The sequence below is a fragment of the Danio rerio genome, chromosome 23, assembly GCF_052040795.2.
Source record: "Danio rerio strain M-AB ecotype USA chromosome 23, GRCz13ab, whole genome shotgun sequence".
Lineage (NCBI taxonomy): Eukaryota > Metazoa > Chordata > Actinopteri > Cypriniformes > Danionidae > Danio > Danio rerio.
Window position 1 is genome coordinate 16,701,094 of NC_141043.1, and position 19,819 is coordinate 16,720,912.

The following is a 19,819-nucleotide window of genomic DNA, read 5'->3' on the forward strand; positions in this document are numbered from 1 at the left end:
TACCAGACTGGTCATTCTTTGGGTTGAACTGTATACTATCCCTACAATCTGGAGGAACAAAACACAGTGAACTTGACAGGACTTTGGCCACAGATATACTTGTGATATTAATGTCACATTAAAATACGAAGTGTAACCTTATTTTCGTGACAAATAAAAATAAAGCACAGTCCCCACTGTATATGGATTATATGAAGTGATTTCAGTTGTTTTGAATGGGAGTTCCTTAAACCAAAATTTCAACTCAATATTTTAAAATGCAGCTGTTTAATACAGAAAAAGGTGGAAAAAGATCATATATGCTAAAGTGAGATAGATCAAGTCTCTCACCTGGTGGGTCTCTGCAGATATAGCAGCTGTAACTGTCTGGCACACTGTCCTCATAGAGACCCATACATGTCCCATGCTGCCAGCACAGACACTCGTCACACTGCAGAGAGCAAAACATCTTTTAATCTCCAAGACCATCACTAATCATCACTAAATGAAATGGAGTTTATATACTTTACATTAAACAATAGTTTATATACTAAACAAATCTTTCCTGGAACACTTAAAATAATAATAATAATAATCATGAGATTAGGGCTGGACGATATGGCAAAAAATTATATTACAATATATTTCTTTATTTCGGTCAATATGATATAATTCCGATATTGATATGGACAATATTAAAAAGACAGGAAAAACTGCCAAGAATGCACACAATAGATGTCTGTACCTACAAATGTCTGCAAACTGAATTAGCAAAGTCTATAATACCTCCAGGCTCTTATTACTTTTTTTTAAATAAAAATGTATAGAACAATTAAATGTTCACTTTTTGTTCAATGTTCACTTTTTGTTTGTATTTAGCTTTTACAGAGATAAATAAAAAAAAATAATAATATATATATATACATATTAATTAATAAATGCTGTACATGTGTTGTTCATGATTAGTTCATGTTAGTAAATGCATTAACTAATGAACCTTATTGTAAGGTGTTACCACCTAATTAACCTAGTTAAGCCTTTAAATGTCCTTTTAAGCTGTATAGAAGTGTCCTGAAAAATATCTAGTCAAATATTATTTACTGTCATCATGACAAAGATAAAATAAATCAGTTATTAGAAGATACAGCCTAATGAAAAGAAAAAAGACTTTTAAGCACTTTTTCCAAGCACCCGAGTCTGACACGCAACATATTGAACACCTAAAATGTATTCTCAGCAACCCATAAAAACATTACATAGGAATAAAAAAAAATTAGCAATTTAAAAAAATAAAAATATAATAATTAATAAATCGTATTAATAATTAATATTATAATAAACCTGCATTAAATGTGCTTGTGAAATGTTTTTTGTACTCAGGTAAAAACACTATTACACTGCAAAATAATACAAAATTTAGTAATAAATACTAATATTAGGTACAAGTGCAAATGACTCTTTAAAAAAACTACTCTGAGTACTAGTTAGTTACTTTAGAAAAGAAAATTTTACTTTTATTATGGCCATTTTTTAAGTGTAAACTTATTTGAATAGTTTAATTGCTTAAATCACAAAGCTACATGTATAGGAATTTGTACTAACAAACGAACTATGGTCGATTTTCCCTTCTTATGACAATTAAACTTTTTCAATAGCACTGGCAAAACTACCACATACTCTATAGGGCCATAGAGACACTTTTGTCCATTTTAAAACAATATTGTCAAGCCTTGAAAGGTTTAATTAAAGTATATGATGAAAAAAAATAATAATTTAGCCTTTTATTTACATAGTGTAAACTATTTTTCTTATTTACATCACATAGAAATTTTATTTTACACTTGATCTTACACTAAAATAATTTTACTAAAAGACAAGTACACTGTCAGTAATACAATAATAAAACAAATGACTTCACTTCAGGTATTTGAGATATAACAACACTACATTTCTCAAAGCAGTGTTTTAAGAGCGTTATTGTTTATTTTGATAAATGTAACAGATTGCTTTGACATGTAATGGTTGCACAATTTAGTGATGTTTTAAGACAGATCAGAATACAGCTATTATGTATAGATCACACAAATACCTCAAACAGAAACATTTCCAGCATATTTCTTTTGTCGTAAAAAAAAAAAGAAAAAAAGTTCCACCTTGGCTCAAAGTAAGTTTAAGACATCTGTTTGCATTGTCATCGGTTGTGCATCGTTCTAATTCTAAATACTAGATAGTCTAAATTTAGTCAAGGATCAAAGATAAATAATTTCTACTTTAATAGCAAAGAGATTGCGATTGTATACAGTCTAAGCACACACACACACGATGATGAGAGGACTTGCAGTTAATTTGAAAAAGCCTATTTAAGAGCACGCATATGCAGTTTTTGCGGTTAACGTACATGACTGCACTCTCATGTTCAAATAAAGTGTGCTAGATTGTGTGTGACTGAAACTTGTGTGGGTCTGCAGCTGGATATTGAGTAATTGTGCAATACCTGCATTCCTGTGCCGAGTAAACTCACTGTTGGAGAGAAAAAGAGCGAAATGTGTGTGTAGATTGTCAAAAAGGCAGGAAGTAGGGCTGCGGTTTAATTACTCTTGCTAATAACATAAACATCCGAAAAACATTACTCTAATAAAACATTTGTGTTTAAGTTGTTATTTCTTTCTGTCACTGCAACACAGAAAGGCCTTTGTCCTGCCCTTATGACACATAAAACTAGATGAGGTCGACTGTGATTGGCCACTTTTCATTTCAGTCAAATCATGGCTTCGGAATCCCGGTAGTTTGTGCAGGTGTTTTTGCATTAAATTGTCACAAAAAGTTCACAAACATTTTAATTTTACCAGCGTAAAAACTGCAAACAAATTATCGCTAATTTTAAGCACTTTTCAACAAAACAAGCCAATTTTCCAGGTATTCCAAGACTTGAATTTCTTGAAGCTAAATTCAAGCCCTTTAAGCACTTTCTGCAAACCCTAATACATTAAAACATTTTTGAAGCAATAAAATAGCATATTCAATACACTTTCTATGCATTCAAAATATTTGTGTGAATTTGATACAGACACCAAAACTGGAGAGTTGTTTGTTATTATTACAACTATTACTAATGTAGCTTATATTAATATAGTGCACAGTTGATACATTTATTTAGGCAAAGCAAACTCAGATTTGTCTTTAAACAGTATTATGAAACAATATTATGAATACATTTCAAAAAATTTCATTGCGATATGTTAAAATGTGTGAAAGTTCAAAATATTGTTTCATAGTACTGTATGTTTAATGTTCAACATAACAGTTGCCATAATAAATGTAAAAACTAGAAAAAGAAATTCACAGAAAAAAACAAACACTCTTCAAAATGATATTAAAAGCATAACGAACGAAAAAAGAAAGTCAAAAGCAGATTCAGAGGGTGGTAGTTGACCTGTATCATGAAGTCGTTCTCCTCCTGCACTTCACAAATACAGCGTACGATCTCAGAGCTGTGAGTGACTGTTTCCACCCCCTGCTCCGAGAGGGGGACGTTCAGATCCAGCTCAGTGTCAGACTCGTCCTCACTCCATACTGGACTGTCCGAGGACAAATCACTGCTGCTGTCTTCACCTGGAGGACACAACAACAACACATCACTCTCAGCAGAAGATTTCAGCTCTTTTTTTATATCCTGCTTCCTAAGTTGAGCCGTACAAGATACGGTTTCCAGGTTCAAGCATCTACTCTTATCAATTGAGAACATTTTTATCTCAATAGTTTTGACCACTTTTTAGTCGTATCATACAATAAAGTCAGCATGACCTGGAAGTTGCTGAGACTTTTATTTCAGCATGTTGATGTACTTCCTACTGAAATGAAGAGGCTTTTTTGGCGTATCATTCCCTCATAGCAACGGTAATGGTAAGAAAGGGGATTAATATGCAGTTGCTATGGAAACCCTTAGGTTAGCATCAGAAGATCAGCTGTTGACGTCAACAAAAGGAAAGCTACTCCAAATGTTGAAGCAAATCGTCTAATAGAAGTTTACAAAAACAAACTATTTTTTCAGTTAAAGTTTATTGCACACTGTTTCCACAACTTTTGTCCATCATAACAAAAATTCTAATCGGGTTTGATTTTTATTTTATTTTTTACACCCGAAAAGGCGTTTTGAGAGGTTTTTTGACAACTCAGAACCATCTAACAAGTGAAAGGCAAAATCAAAAAAGACGTCAGAGAAACTAATTCACTTCACTTGCAACACAAAGGTCTTCATGGTAAGCAAAGTATGCAAAATTAAGACATTTGGACTTCAAAATAAATGTTTTGGGAAAGGTTACAAAACAACATTACAGATGTTAACATTAACACGCATCAGACTCAGTGTCCAAGGTTTTGTCTGTGACTAATTTTTCGGATTTCAATACAAAAAAAATTTAATAAAACGCAAACGTAATTAAATTTATATAAACTTTCAGAATGCAGTGTGCAAAGACCTCAATTACTCACCTTACGAATACTTAAGTGTAAATAAACAAAGTACCTTTTGATTTTACATGGATTTTAAGGCAAATCTTCAACAAAATCATGGTGTTCATGTTCACAACAGTCTCTGGACTTGCTGCATACCAGGCAACACATTAACCATTCATAAATGCTAGAATAATGCAAAAACATTGATCATATTTTAATAGTATTATATCACACTGAGCTTATATTTACTACCGTTTGTTGCTCACTTTTGGCTTTTGACCGAGTGTTTGAACACAGAAACTGTCATGAGTGACATCATACTTAACAAGCAGGTAGTCAAACAATCATCTACACTAAACAAACATGCACAAAACAGGCTAATTTAACACTAGAGAGAATGATCTACACAGCAGTAATGACTAAACATCTAGAACAGAGTTTCTACAGGATTAACCAAATTTAAGACTAGGATCAACATGAGCGTAATTTTAGACCTTGTTTAGACATTGTTGATTCAGAAAACAGTAAATTATAATAGTAAAAAAAAAAACTACAAAACTTAATATGAACCTATAACCTAAATAATAATAATAATAATAATAATAATAAATAAAAAAAACAGTGATGGCATTTCAATGAGTTTTAAAGGTAAAGTTACATGGATATAAGAACTATTTAGGACATAAAACAGAATACTTAAGTAAGTTTAAGACTTTATAGTAATTATTTTACTTCCAGGACAAGCATCTTTGGATAATTTACTCACCCCCTTTTCATTCAAGATGTTCATTTTTTTTCTTTGTCTTTTACTTCTTTTTTTAAAACACATTTATTTTACAATAAAATCTTAAAGGTGCCTTGAACTGCTTTGAAATGTTTTTCTGATTAATGTGTGACAATTTCACCAGAAACATTAGGACAAGGTGGGACAGCACAACTCCTCCCCTTAAAAAAACAGCCAATAGGATTTAATTTTTATCACAGCTCAAGCGCATTAATAATAAGTGCCTAGAAGGGGGCAGGACATGTCAGATACTAGAGAGGATTTGATAAAAAACTGAAGTATGAGGTGACAAAAAAAAATCATTTATGCGGAAGAATCAAACTGCAGGATTTGAATGTTTATACCAAGCGGCAACCTCCTGCTCTCCCTTGTGTAGCAAATACAGAAGTAACTAAAACTGCAATTTATTAAAATTCCGCTAGTCCTGGCTCTATAAAAGAGCAGATTTCTATTGAGGCCACTGTCCAAATTCCACTGTCCACTGGCCAACTTTACAGCAGAAAAAAGGGTGTTCACAGCCTGGTACAAAGAACAATTTTAGTGTATTTAGCTAATATTACCCTTCATAATTTTTATAAGTCATCTGTTTCGTTTTGATTAAGTTATATGAAGTCTACATAATTAAGAGCGTAGCCACTTGGCATCACATCACCTCAGCTGATTCCGGCTGATTAGCCACTGAATTCAGCATATACATTGCATTTATGTTTTGTTTTATGCGGCTTTACACAGTCAATTGCCTTTTGGAATTATTTCCTACAATTATCAATGATTTGGCATGCTGTGTGCACTTTATTGTGCTCACAAACCATTTAGGTGGCAGTCAACTGAAACTTTGTCATACAGTGTTATGCCTGATTTCATAAATAGCCTTGCAGCTTTATTTGCGCTCTTTAGACACCTATGGGTAACATCTTGAATGCTATGTCCGTGTCTTTTACAGTCTATGATTGATACCTTTAAATGCAAAGACAAACATATTGCTACAAACATCAACTTCATGTGGACTTTAAATGACTTTTCAGTTGGAGACATGATAAAGAACTAAATAATTATCCATCAAAGTGCTCCTAATATAAAACCTAGTCCTAGAGCTACCAAATCAAGTCTATTAGTCTATAAAATGTCACATTTTAACATGTTTTGGTGGTGGTTACATGTTGGCAGTGAATCGTTCTTTAATAGATACAAATGACTCAACCTACTGACTAATTGGGCATTTAGCATATACATTTTTTTTCATGCCTGATGTACTGATTGTTGCGCCTTTATTTCCCGTCTGGGATTATTTAGAGCCTTAGAATCTGTAGTTTTGAAGTTCAAGCCATTAAGCGTTTATGAAAAGTTGATTATATGGAGAAAATCTTTAATATATAACTAAAGAAAGAAAGAAATTAACATAATGGATAACAAGGAGGTGAGTAAATCATCATGAAATTTAAACTGAACCAAAATTTATTTATTTTATTTTTTAAAGGAACCCACCCTGAAAGAAAAAAAGACACATTCAACTAGTCGAGACAATGAAAGACAACGAGGCAGAAGAAGAAGAACACAAAGCAGGCAACAGTGAGCTGGAGGAGCTGTGTTCAGGAATACCCACCCTGGCTGAGCATCTTTTCGGGGCCGTGTCCTGTGTAGGATCGGTGTGTGAGGGAGAGGGGCAATTTGTGGGCCGAATTCAGATTGCAGGGGAGAGGCTTTGGGCCAATGCTCTCCTCAGTGCTGTGAGAGTCTGTCAGAGGAGGAAGAGCAGACGCCACACAGGGTTATAAACACAGAGCGAGCTGTTCCTCACCAACGAGGAGGAGGAAGCTGCAGATCTGATTCACTGTCCAGAGCGACTGGCAGCATAAACGCTGCTTTAGTGGGTGGCTCTGCACTTTTACAGTCTATTATTATCTTAGGAGCAATGACACAGAGACAAACTGTACTTTAATTCCAACAATGCTTCAAAAAACTAGGAACTTTTGTGTTTAACGTTTAAGCAAGCATTGAACTGAGCAAATATTGTCTGAGCTGAGGGTTTATTTTATTTAAAAGATCATTCATGAGTGGCATGTGGGAAGAGGATGGCTATTAAAATTGAGTAGATTTGTTGCTGCCCCATCAAAATGTGTCATAATACTTTTATAAATGATAACCAAGTGTCAAATTACTTGTATTTTGATTGACTTGACTAATAAATGAACCCAAAAAAAAAGCATTAGAAACCATTTTCAAATATGCAATTTAGATGATTAAATACACGATTTTAATTAACCAACATTTTATTTATTGAAATAAATGACTAATCAAGTTTTAGCTTTAAAAACATGTATAAATCTGTATTAGTATGTGCATTCAGAAATTCGTTTTACTGAATGAATTATAAAATGAAACGTGGCCACCATTCTAAAAGCGAAAGTAAGGCTGCGGTGGGAAGAAACCTGGAAATATTGCCTGGTGTCACAGCAACAGCATCCATGAGGACGTATTGTGTACCTGGCTGTATATATCACCAGCGAAAAGAAAGTAACACAAATGTATTACTTCACTGCTTTTCAAATGACCCAAATGTCAGTTCTAAATGGATAGAGAAAATAAAAAGGGATATCAGACCTCATTTTCAGTCAAGTTGAGGAAAATGGCAGTAGTTAGCGAACTCTTTCTTTCCCAATCACACATTTTACATGCCATTTATCAAACTCGAATTAATGAACTGATTCTTTCACTATATTAGACTCGTCACGATACTAAATTGCCACTAATCAGTACTGAATTTTTTTTTTAAATGTTAATTTCCCGTTAACATTTGAGTGTGTTCCTAAACACTGCTGTTTTGCTATAGTATTCACCAGCGCACAAAAGAAATGATTGTGATTGACGTGAAGTTCATCAGTTCACCAAACTTAACGATGTTTGCCGAGTGCAAACAAACAATCCGCTGATGAATCGACTGATATTCGTGGCTGTATCTGTGTTTGCCGATACACTATGGCAAAACTTGCTAAGCAGCGCTTAAATGTTAGCAGTAAATGGACGTTTTTAAAACAACAGTGCCGATTGGTACTGCAATTCTAGTATCATGACAACAGCACACGAGGGTGTGATCCAAACATTTTACACAGGATTGCACTGTATTATCGCTTATCAGGTTACATGAGCTGAAACAGGGAAGCGTCCCCACTGTGTTTACCTGGTGCCATGAACAGAAGCCTAGGAGGAAACTTAAGCGTATTACTCATAAAGAGATTGTGATTTAGTTTGATGCCTAATATGTTTTTAATTGATTAAATTAAGCAACTTAATAATATTAAAGTGATGTTTACACCATATCTGCACTTTGAAATCACGGCAACGACTGGAGTTTTGTTCAGAATTTGGCCGGAAGTAGTAAGTCATCCGGGTACTTCTCGCATACTTATTTTCAAATTCTAATAATTCAGGCATACTACCCGGCTTGCATACTGATTTTAGCGTACATTATAGTATGGAAGTATGCTGTTTCGGATGCAGTCCATGACATGATGTTGCAATATTTACAGTGCTGGTTCTCTACTTCTGGGTTTCTTCCCACCACAGCCTCACTTTCATTATTAAAAAAAAAATATATATATATATATATATATATATATATATATTTATATATTTTTTCACCACATACTTTGACATTTTTAACAAAACTTACTTAAAATCAGACACTTTACTAGTATTTACTATATCTCTACAAAAAAAAAAAAAAAAAAACACCTGTAAATTTATTTACTGCAGACACCTTAATGGAATGTGTCATTTTGACTAACCTATAGACAATTTTAAGGGGTGTAAACAGAAGCAATGGTCCCAACTAGGGATGCTCAAAATAATCGATTAACCGTTAACCGAAAGGGTGCGTTTGTAACCGATTAATGCTATCAGTTAAACGATTAAAAATATTATTTTATATATTTTTAGTTTGGCTGCTTAAGGGCCGATTGAATGCACCTTTGCGTTAAGAAGGGCATTTTTTGCACGCGGCTCATCCCAGAATAGCAGTTTGGGTTGTCAAGACAACTACAGAGAACTTTTAAAGAGCATGGTTTCCGCTACATTCATTCTTCCATGGTGGGGACCAAAATGCATCCCTCCACGGCTACATTACCCATTCAAAACATTCAGTTATTGTTGTTGTTTTTAATAGCGGATTATAATCGCACCAAAACGTATTAAAAGGTAAGGGAATCATAACAGCGCAAACTTTTCTGTAAACGTATAGTGCTGTGCGCTATCTGTTTAACCGTTTGGCGTTACGTGCTGACTGACTGACTGACAGGTGCGTGATGCGTGAGACCAGCAAACTCGACGAAGCTTTCAGTTAAGATGAACACAGTTTCTATAGTTATACTTTATTTATAGATAAAGGTATAAGGCTCTGCATATAATCACTCTATCCTGCTGGAGTTTATAGCCGTTTTGCTTTACTACAGGAATCGATACAATCGATACCCAGCTGATTCAGTTGTTTCATAAGAGGACCGGCCGCGCTTCTTCTCTTCTTTTTTCCTCGTCAACATAAAGGCAGTGAGATGTGCCTTGTTTCGGCCCCTTGTTCAACTGCAAGACATATTTAACTTGCGGGACGACAACGTATAACCCGTGCCTACAGACTCATTTGCCAAAGAAGCAAAATGGAAGAAGAATATTGCCGTTTAACAGACGTGTTGATGCCAAACCAGAGCAGTCATAAACGCAACAAAGTCTTTAACTTTTATTTTACAGCTTATAAAGCATGTATGCAGATTAATGCAATATCATATTTAAACAACAAAACTGTTTACAAAAAGTCAACATATGCGCGCGTTGTTGTTGTTGTATTTTTATCACGCAGCGCACGCACTTGAGCCGCGAGGGAGAGAGAGGAAACCATATTATAGCAAGACATAATCTTTAAAATAATGATTTCTATTAAAAATGTAAAAAGGTTTTGTGATTTATAATATTAACATCGGGGCATTAAATAAAGGCATATTTTCCGTAGAGCGAGCAATTTGAGGAAGTCTGCAAAAAACATGGAAAAAAAACAGCCTATGCCGGTTATTAAAAAGAATCAGTCAGTTTTTTCGTTTTGTAATATAAATTAATTATTTAAGTGAAAATAATTTAGGGCAGTCCTATTTATTTTATTCATTTTATTTAGTTTATTCTGTTCTTCCGTGCTAAACACTGCAGGTGCGTGAAGATGCTCTGTTGTATTGTTCTATTATTAATATGCTAGCATATAAAAATAAATCAGTATTTTAAAATGCAATATTTAATGTGTCGGACACAAAATAGACACATCAATTTGTTTAATATAAAATTAATAGTAATCTGACCAGTTAACCGTTAATAACCGATTGATGAGCAGCGGTTGTCGGTTAGCGAAATTAACCGAAATGAGCATCCCTAGTCCCAACGTATTTCCTGTTTTACATTTTTAATTTCCATAGCTTTCGAGAATCCAGAAAGAGCCACATATTAATAAATACTGTTATGACAGCTGTTTTAACAATAAGTTATGATTGAAGTGCCACTTGTTACAGTTATGAAATAGTTTAATAAGCAGGTAATGTTCATGGGCCAATTACATGACCACATTGAAATGGTTTATATCTTAAAATAAAAAGTAAATAAAGTCCTGCAAATTCACATTTAAATGTTCTCAGTTTTAATGCAAAACTTAGTATTGATCATTTATTTATTCCAAGCCAAACCCCTATAATCCAACATCACATTCTGTTGCTCTTACGTAATCCTGTGTTAATTTTGCATACTTATTTTATTGTCAGCACCACTTTAGAGAAAACCTGTAGCAATAGCAGACAAGCGGAAGAGACAGCAAAGAGCAAAAGACACACAGAGACCTCAGCGCACTTAAATAGCATCTCACCTGACTTCGACTTCCTTTTCTTCTTCTTCTTTTTCTTCAGCTTGATGCGGAAGAACTCCCTCTGCCGTTTCTCTCTCAGCCTCTCGCGTTCCTTCAGCGCTGTAGATGAGAAAAGTCAAATCTCTTATTACTGTGTGTCCTGATATATATGGACAAATCAGCAGGAGCATGTGCACTGAAATGGGTGCGATGATCACGATGCACTCCCATACCTGTTTCCTTGGCAACCCAGTCTCTGTCGTCATGCAGCGAGCGGTTGAAGACCTGGTTCTCTTTGCTCCTCTCGGCTCCCAGTGTGGCCGAGCGCTGCCGGTGCTTGATACCCACAGCAGGGGGCGACAGAGAGTGACCCGACTTACTGTCACTCAGAGGAGATGGAGTATCTGTGAAAGGAGATTTATAGGGCATCTGTTAGGTTTTGTTTTGTTTTTAAAATTTCTTCAATGTGTAATTTAAAAATATGTACAGTTGAAGTCAGATTTTCTTAAAATATTTCCCAAATTATGTTTTAGAGTGAAAGGAATTTTTCACAGTACTTCAGATATTTTTTTCTTCTAGATAAAGTCTTATTTGATTTATTTTGGCTAAAATAAAATCAGTTTTTAATATTTAAATAAACGATTTAAGCCCAACATTATTAGCACCCTTAAGCAATATTTTTTTCAATTGTGTACAAAACAAATTATCATTACAATGTCTTGCCTAATTACCCCAATTTCCTAGTTAAGCCTTTAAATTGTACTTTATGCTGAATAATAGTAAAATCTGGTAAAATATTATGTACTGCTATCATGGCAAAGTTAAAAGAAATCAGTTATTAGAAATTAGCTTTTGAAACTTGTGTTTAGAAACGAGGGCTTTTAACTCTGACTTCAACTGTAATCTATCTATGTAGATGATCAACATGGAGAAGCAATAGTTCATCCAAAAACTAAAATTCTGTCATTTATTTGCTCTTAATTTGTTTAAAACTTTTTATGAGTTTCTTCTGTTTAACATTAAAGCACTTCTTTGTGGGGTTAAAAATTGAATCATGTGCTGTTAATAAGGGTGTCACGATCCTCCAAATTCTCGATTCGATTACATTTTCGATTCTGAAGGCACGATTCGATTCGATTTTTGATTATGAATAATTAATTAATTAATGACCAATTAAATATTTGTAGCCTACCGTTTAAACTACCTGACCTGCATCGTCTTTGTTTTACCCATAAACAAATCATACAGTAAATGAATAAAGGTAAGTTACACACATAATTACCACCTGTCAATTACTTTTTCTGCGGGACTCGTGAATAGGCAGTGATCTGTGTCGTTATAATGGCGTCGGTAAAAAAGAGGCACAACCAACAGGAACCAGCCAACAGTATCTGAGGTGTGCGCTAAAATGACTAAGTACAAGTGATTGAAAGATTGAAGCAGTCCTCTGACTGCCTGGACCTGCTGTCTGGAGCGCATGGCTGTGTCTGTGTGGTCACGTCATGTGCCTTTTCAGAGGCAGAGAGGAAGGAGGGCTGCTCAGAAATGCCACACGCCACTGTGGATGTCAAATCGTTGTCGTTCTAAAATGCCATTTAAAAACAAAGACAGTGTAAACAGGGCCTGAGTGTGTACTTTTCGCGAGCGGATTTGCAACGGGGGCGGGCGGAGGATCGCGATGCCGGTGTTGTCTATCGGACGAACCGTATGTAATGCGTACATAGCAGAACTTGTAAAACTGTGGGTTTTTTTGTCGACAACACGAACGTTGTCAACATAACTCACTGGAAATCCAAAATGCTTACACACCGGCGACTTCATTGAAAGAGGAGAGGGTTTAAGTTCTGTCGACGGGTCTCCTGCTTCTGCAGTTTAACAAGCCTGTTTTTTTCCCGCTTGGCAAGCCCAGCTGATGTGACATGGGGGCGTGGCAGCATCGACGATTCTATTTTTTGATTCGATAATCGAAATTGAGCATAAGGTGACACTCCTAGCTGTTAAATGTTTGATGATCACGTTAGCTTAAGTGTGTCTACAATGCTCCTGCTGCTTCGCTATGCCACCTCTGTACTTTTTGTAATCAGAGGATTTGTCCCACTTCAGAAGATTCCTGATGGTGCACCCATACCAGTTGTTGGAAAATACTTATTTAATTAAGCTTATCTAAATATATATATATATATATATATATATATATATATATATATATATATATATATATATATATATATATATATATATATATATATATATTATTTTATTTTATTTTTTTTTTTGGTGTAGGCATGCACAATATTGGGATGTACGAACTAACAAGCAGCCAAAATCGTATTGTATGGGAGGGATGTATAACATGATAAGCAAACTGCAAGCATAGATGAATGCAATAAAGCAAAGATAAAATTGTTGATGCCATTGTTGTTGAACATAAGAGCATTGTGACACCTTTATAACCCCACCAACTGCAATGCGGGCATTATGAAAGATTCGAAAACAGTGTATCATCACCCAGGCCCAGTTTACACTAATATTTTTTAGTTTTAAAACGGCGTTTTAGATTGAAAACAATCAACGTCCACACTGGTGTTTCAACAAGTGTTTCTGAACAATTCACCATTCACACTACACCGCTGAAAACGCACATCACGTGACCACACACACTGACATGCGCTATAGCATATTACCATTTCTTTAAGCAAAAAACCCAAGGTGAGAGCAGTGCACATCGGACAATTCCTCAAGAATCTACCTCTGGATCTAATCTCACTATAGTTGTTAAACATGATATTTAATTCATCTTGTTATCTACATCTTACAACATATTCCCTAACTTTGGTCTTTTGAATCTATTTTTTTCAGGTAACATGTTTTGGAAGTTTATTTTTCATATCAAACTTGCAAAGTCTGAACTTACAAGGAGAGGATGCAAGACTGAACTTTGTGTAGGCTACTTAATATTAAGGAAAGAGCCCCAATCAGATAGGCAAATGACTGCAGCCCCGCATCTATATTCAGATGTCTCAGTTTTCCCCATCTACGCTAACACGGAGCAGCAGTGTCTTAAAACCAAAACGGCTGCTTCAGCATTTTTCAACATGCTCCGTTTTTGGTGCTCGAAAACTCCATAGTAGTGTGGACGGATGACATAACTAGCAAAACTTATGGGTTTTAAAACTAAAACGTATTAGTGTAAACAGGGCCTCAGACTTTTCAAACAACTTTTTACTCTCAAACAATATGGGAGAACAAAAATAACTTTGTTTGAAGTATACCAGGGCTTTTATAAAGTCAAAATAGAAATCACCAGCAACACCACCCAAAGCACATAGCAGAAATAAAAGTGATAGAGGAAATGTGCACTGACGGTGTGAAGCAGAGACGGTGCGGCGTCTGCGGGGGGTCTCCTGACTGGGGCTCTGCTTGTCTGAAGAGCGCGTCTGGACGCAGCGTGGGGGGCTCGGGTCGCTCTGTGCGTGATAGTACTTCATGTGGTAGTGCAGGAGGGACGCCTTGCGGAAAGACTTAAGGCATCCGGCCATCTTGCATTTGAAGGGGTTGTGGTCCAGCTCAATGGACAGGATAGGGGGAGGCTGGTTTTTGATGACCCTGTAAACTGAGGGAGGAAAAGTTAAACAGGTTAAGTGTCAGAGAGATGAAAGAGTGCGTTTTCTACAGCCAACGCTATTTATTGGCGAATCTGAGATTTGATGCACTTACGTGGTTCTCTGCTGTACTTGTTTGTGGTTGGGAGGTGGACTTGACGTTTGAGTGCTGCAGCTGTGAATGCAATCAGTCCATTAGCACAACAAATACACTGTTGATATGATTTGGACATATTCTGAGAACACTCATAAAAGCATTAATCATCAATTTTTTATATACTTTAGGATTTTAAATTTCCCTTTTTATTTTTAATTAGCAGGAGAGAAAAATAGATCAAGAGGGACTATAAAGATTTAAAATCTACATTCATATTTCTTATATATTTTTATTCTTTTTAACTTTCAATTTAAACAACATTGAAAAAAATAAGCTGAAGAACTGTTTTCAACATTGATAGTCAGAAATGTTTCTTGAATATTAAATTTGAATTACGTCTATATTAGTGGTGTAATGGATTACAAATCTCACAGTTTGAATCACACTACAGTTTTTGAGTCACAGATCGGACCATTTTTCGGATCAGCAAAAAAAGGAGATGACTATGTCATTTGCTTTCCATTTACACAAAACCATAACTGCAAAACCTTTGGATTTAACAAATAGAGCGTAGAGCCTATCATTTTAATAGAAATAAAAATCAAGAAAGAACCAGCTGAACAAAAGAAAAACATTCAATACGAAAAGCCTTTCTTTTGCTGATGATAAATGTAAAATTCTAACATCTTGAACAACATATCATAATTATTTTTAATTAAAGATTCAATAATTCACACATTAAACCGCATGTTTCATTGTAGGTGTAACATTTTAGATAACCTATTCAGTGACATAATTTTCATGGTTGTATACTGCCCCCCATTGGTTACACAATGTAATTGCTGCAACATTCACCAGCATCAAGTTCCATTAAATGGTGATTTTAATCTTTACCATAAACATCAGTGTTTATATCTGAACTATAAACTGTTCTCCCAGAACTTCTGTATTATTTATTTGTAACCAACTGAAATTCTGTAAAAACTGATTCTCTCTCAATCAAACGCAGTTTTTAATACAGCGTTTCAAGGATTAATAAATATATGCAAATCATTATCATTTATCATTCATGTTGCGTTGGTTTTAAATTGATATCATGATCTTTTAATGTTTAATTGTGCAGCTTTACACTGAATGCATTAATGGCAAAACAAACAGCGGCAGAAGACACTTTAACAACTTAAAAAAGCTTTTAGGTAGGTACCACCACAACTTTTTCCGTCATTATATTTTACAGGGAAGATAAAATTCTTTCGTGATTTGAATGATGTGGAAAGTTATCTCTCTGCAAGTGTTATAATTGTTAGATTAACCTACAAGTTTAAAAAAGTTCTTAATCCTCCGGCCATGTGCAGTCAGAACTGTGAGTTGTGAGCCGTTACACCCCTAGTGTATATCATCATGCGACCCTGAATACAGGAATAATGATGATGAAACTTACACTTTGCATAACAATAAAAAAATAACTACAATAAAAATCATTGTAAAATATTTACTAGTTTAAAACAATATAATTAGCAATAATATTTCACAATGGTACTGCTTGTACTATATTACTGATCAAACAAATAGAATACATTTTAAATGAATACAACATTAGTGTATTTTAGATGGAAATTGCTTTTACTTATTGGCATCTTAAACTTGATATGTAGATTTGTAATAAAATATATGTAAATTGAAAACAGAACGAGTTCTACCAAGTTCAGGGGTAGATCCTGCCTCTTCTGCAGGGGCTGGTTTTCCTGCAGGACTCGTCTTTTCATCCTTAATGTCCAAAGTGTCTGGGACAGAGTCAGATTTAACTGGTTTGATGGGAGTCTGAGTGTTTCTGTCTGTGAGGAGATCAGAGACACAATGTCCAGTCAGATGCTTTACTTTACAACTAGCATAAAGAACATCAGTTATTGAACAGTTATAATGAGAGAGAGTGAACCTGTGCTTGAATTGGCTCTGCTTCTTTTGGCCGGTGACGTCTGTCCTGTTGAAGCTCGTCTCTTCCTCAGTTCTGGACCATTGACCATTTCTGCTTCTTTTCCTGTGAGAGACACAATCAAAGAACTTGAATTACCGTTTATTTTCACTTAGTAAAAAAACTGATTTACTGTTGTTAAAATGTAAAAAAAGTATCACCACCAGTAATTATCTGCCAATATCTTCACTTTATTTTCATTTACTTTTTATTTTCCTATTTTTACTTTATGGACTTTATTAGCTGAAATACATTTTAGTAATCAAAAAGCTTGTCTAATTAATTAAAAGCATCAAATTAGTTATGTTAACATTGAAACAAGCTGTTATAATACGCTCTTATTATTACTTTCTTATTATTATTGATTTTGACAGAGATATTTAAGTAAAAAGGGACCTTAATGGATTGTTGTTAAGATTCTTGTGCTTCTTTCTGTTTGTAAATATCAGATTAGACCATTATTAGCATCTTGCTCAAAAATTACCAAAGAATGTTGATAATTCTCTCATTTAAAACTTGACTCTTTTTTTAGTTACAACCTGTTTTAACCGACAGAAAATGAAAAGTTGGTATTTTCCAGGCTAATACGGCTAGGAAACCTTCTCTCATTCTGGCATAACTATCTAGAAATGTTGCTGCCATACCATGACTGCAGCAAGAGCAACAATATTACAAAATCATATATATAAAATTATTATGATTATCAAAACTCTTTGGTCAATTTATTTGAGATGCTAATGGTCTAATCCGATTAAATGATTTATGCTAAGCTAAGCTAAAATGCTCAAGTTTTCCATTAAACTCAAAAGTGCCAACTCAGCTGTTAAACTCTAGGAGAGTTGCAAAATGAACCATTTCCAAAAAATAATATACAGTATGCATAATAATAATTTGGAGTGTTCATTTAAATACTAATGAATTACTGCTACATAAAACCAGGCATTTCAATTTTATTGTCCAACCCCTGTATGTATGAATGAATGTTTATATAATCATTTTGATTATCAAAAATCTGATTCAGGGATTTATGCTAAGTTAAGCTAAAAGTGCTCTCACCAGACCTAAAAATCGGCTGAATGGATTCAAAAATGGTAAAACTCAACTGTTAAGCTCTAGGGGAGTCGTAAATGAGCCGATTTCCCAAAAAAATGTATGTATAATAGAGCCGAGTGATAAATCTATTTTTTAATCCTTTAACTGGAGTGCTTAAAATTATTTTTTACTCTAACACGTGACAATCCACTCTGAGCTCCACCCCTCTCCAGACCTTGCTGAATTTGATCTTTAAATAACAAGGGTTTTGAAGAAAAGTTTTTTCTTTAGCATTTTTTATATCCTTTAATTATACAATGCCTAAAGCTAATTGTACAGGTTAAGAACCTTCAACTCCACATATTATTTGATTAAATCGTAAATTATTTTTTGGTGTAAAAAAATCTAGGATTTTTTGAAAAGGCCATATTGCCCAGCCCTAAAATAATAATGTGGAGTGTTTTTTTTTAAATACTAATGAATTATTGTGGTGTAAAACCAGGCATTTCAGGTTCATCGTTCAAAACTCTTTGGGCTCCATTTCTTAGTGAGATGCTAATGGTTTAATCCGGTTCAATGAGTTGTGGTAACCTAAGTTAAAAGTGCAGAACTGAAGATCGGCTGAATGGATTCTAAAATGATGAAACTTAACTGTTAAACTCTAGGGGAGTTGTAAAATGAACCTATTTCCAAAATGATAATAATAATAATAATAATAATGTGGAGTGTTCTTATTAATATCTTATTGATCATTACAAAACCTCTCATTTAGCTTTTATTTGTGTGGACCGTCTCATCCACTAATATTGTCTCCCTCTCTACTTGCTACTTATGAACTGCTATCTGTTGGCGCGTGAGAGAGGTTGAAACTGTTGGGTCTGAATCATAATCAAATCAAAAATTCAGATCTAACACCAGCATGTTCCTCCAAACCAAACTCACCATCTGCCGTCCTGCTCCGTGTCCTCTTGGGCAAACTAGGACTTTCGTCCGATGCTTCGCCCTTGTGCTCATCGTTCTTGTCAATGCCATTATGAAGTACTTTAGCCTCCTCCTGTCCTCCATCCATCTCTTCTTCTTCCTCCTCCTCTATTTTAATCTCTACATTTCCATTCTCCAGGTTTTCGGTCTTGTCTTCACTGGGCTGGTTCTGGTCTTCACTGGGCTGGTGCTCAGCAGAACTCACCTCTGAATCGTTTACCATCTTCGTTTCTGTGCTTTCTTTCTCTCCGCCGTTCTGGAGGTCTGTGGACTCATCCATCACTGTGGTGTCTTCGTCCGCCTCTGATTCGCTCTCTCCATCGTGGTCTGATACGCTGTGTCTCGAGCTGTTGTGCCGGCTGTTTCCATTCTCCTTGGGTTTCAATTCTTTTTCGTTCTGATCGGCACGCTTTCGAGCTTGCTGATTGCTCCTTCCATCAGAGCTCTGTAGATCAAAACACACTAATTAACGTTGTTTAAATGAATGGCCTGGTTATTACAGATAAGGGAATTACTTTTTACCTGTTTACGGAACGGCTTGACTTTAATTCCCTTCACTGTCTTGATGATCCCATCAAAAAATTTCACTGTGTAGAAATCTAGAACATCATAAAAAAAATAAAAAATAAAAAAACGCAGCTCAAAACTACTGGAAAGTTGGGTGCATAAAATATAATTTTATGAAAATGATCGGAATTATCACCATTAACGTTAAATTAGCTGAATTCAATTTTAATATTAAAAAATGTTAATAAGTCATGTGAATTTTGGCATCAATACATTCTAACGAAGAGCAGAAATATGAATTTATTTTGTTGCTTTGCAAAAGATTATGTTTAACAGTGTTAAATATATCTAACAAATTTTAGTATACATTGAAATATTTCATATTATTTATATGTAATATAATGTATATTAATACAATTATTATATGTAATTAACAAAGTTTACTATAACATAAATTAAAATACCAGCAAAATAAAAATGAAATAATAAACTGACATGCTATAAACAAAGTCATAACATGTACAAGTTTAATAGTATAATC

At 34.7% G+C, this 19,819-nt stretch overlaps 1 protein-coding gene across 2 annotated transcripts in view; it reads right to left on the reverse strand.

Annotated features, from left to right (window-relative positions):
* Window positions 1-19,819, reverse strand: part of phf20b (PHD finger protein 20, b) — a 44,027-nt gene that overhangs the window by 10,428 nt on the left and 13,780 nt on the right. The window contains exons 5-15 of one of the 2 annotated variants that reach the window (XM_087305582.1): window positions 19,294-19,370; window positions 18,733-19,216; window positions 16,723-16,824; window positions 16,487-16,621; window positions 14,805-14,864; window positions 14,452-14,700; window positions 11,321-11,491; window positions 11,109-11,207; window positions 6,822-6,953; window positions 3,413-3,591; window positions 331-430 (exon numbers count right to left, since the gene is read on the reverse strand). In XM_087305582.1, coding sequence (XP_087161708.1) covers window positions 331-430; window positions 3,413-3,591; window positions 6,822-6,953; window positions 11,109-11,207; window positions 11,321-11,491; window positions 14,452-14,700; window positions 14,805-14,864; window positions 16,487-16,621; window positions 16,723-16,824; window positions 18,733-19,216; window positions 19,294-19,370 — 1,788 coding nt within the window. The remainder of the gene's footprint in view (window positions 1-330; window positions 431-3,412; window positions 3,592-6,821; window positions 6,954-11,108; window positions 11,208-11,320; window positions 11,492-14,451; window positions 14,701-14,804; window positions 14,865-16,486; window positions 16,622-16,722; window positions 16,825-18,732; window positions 19,217-19,293; window positions 19,371-19,819) is intronic. The other variant, NM_001004114.1, reaches the window with a different exon arrangement.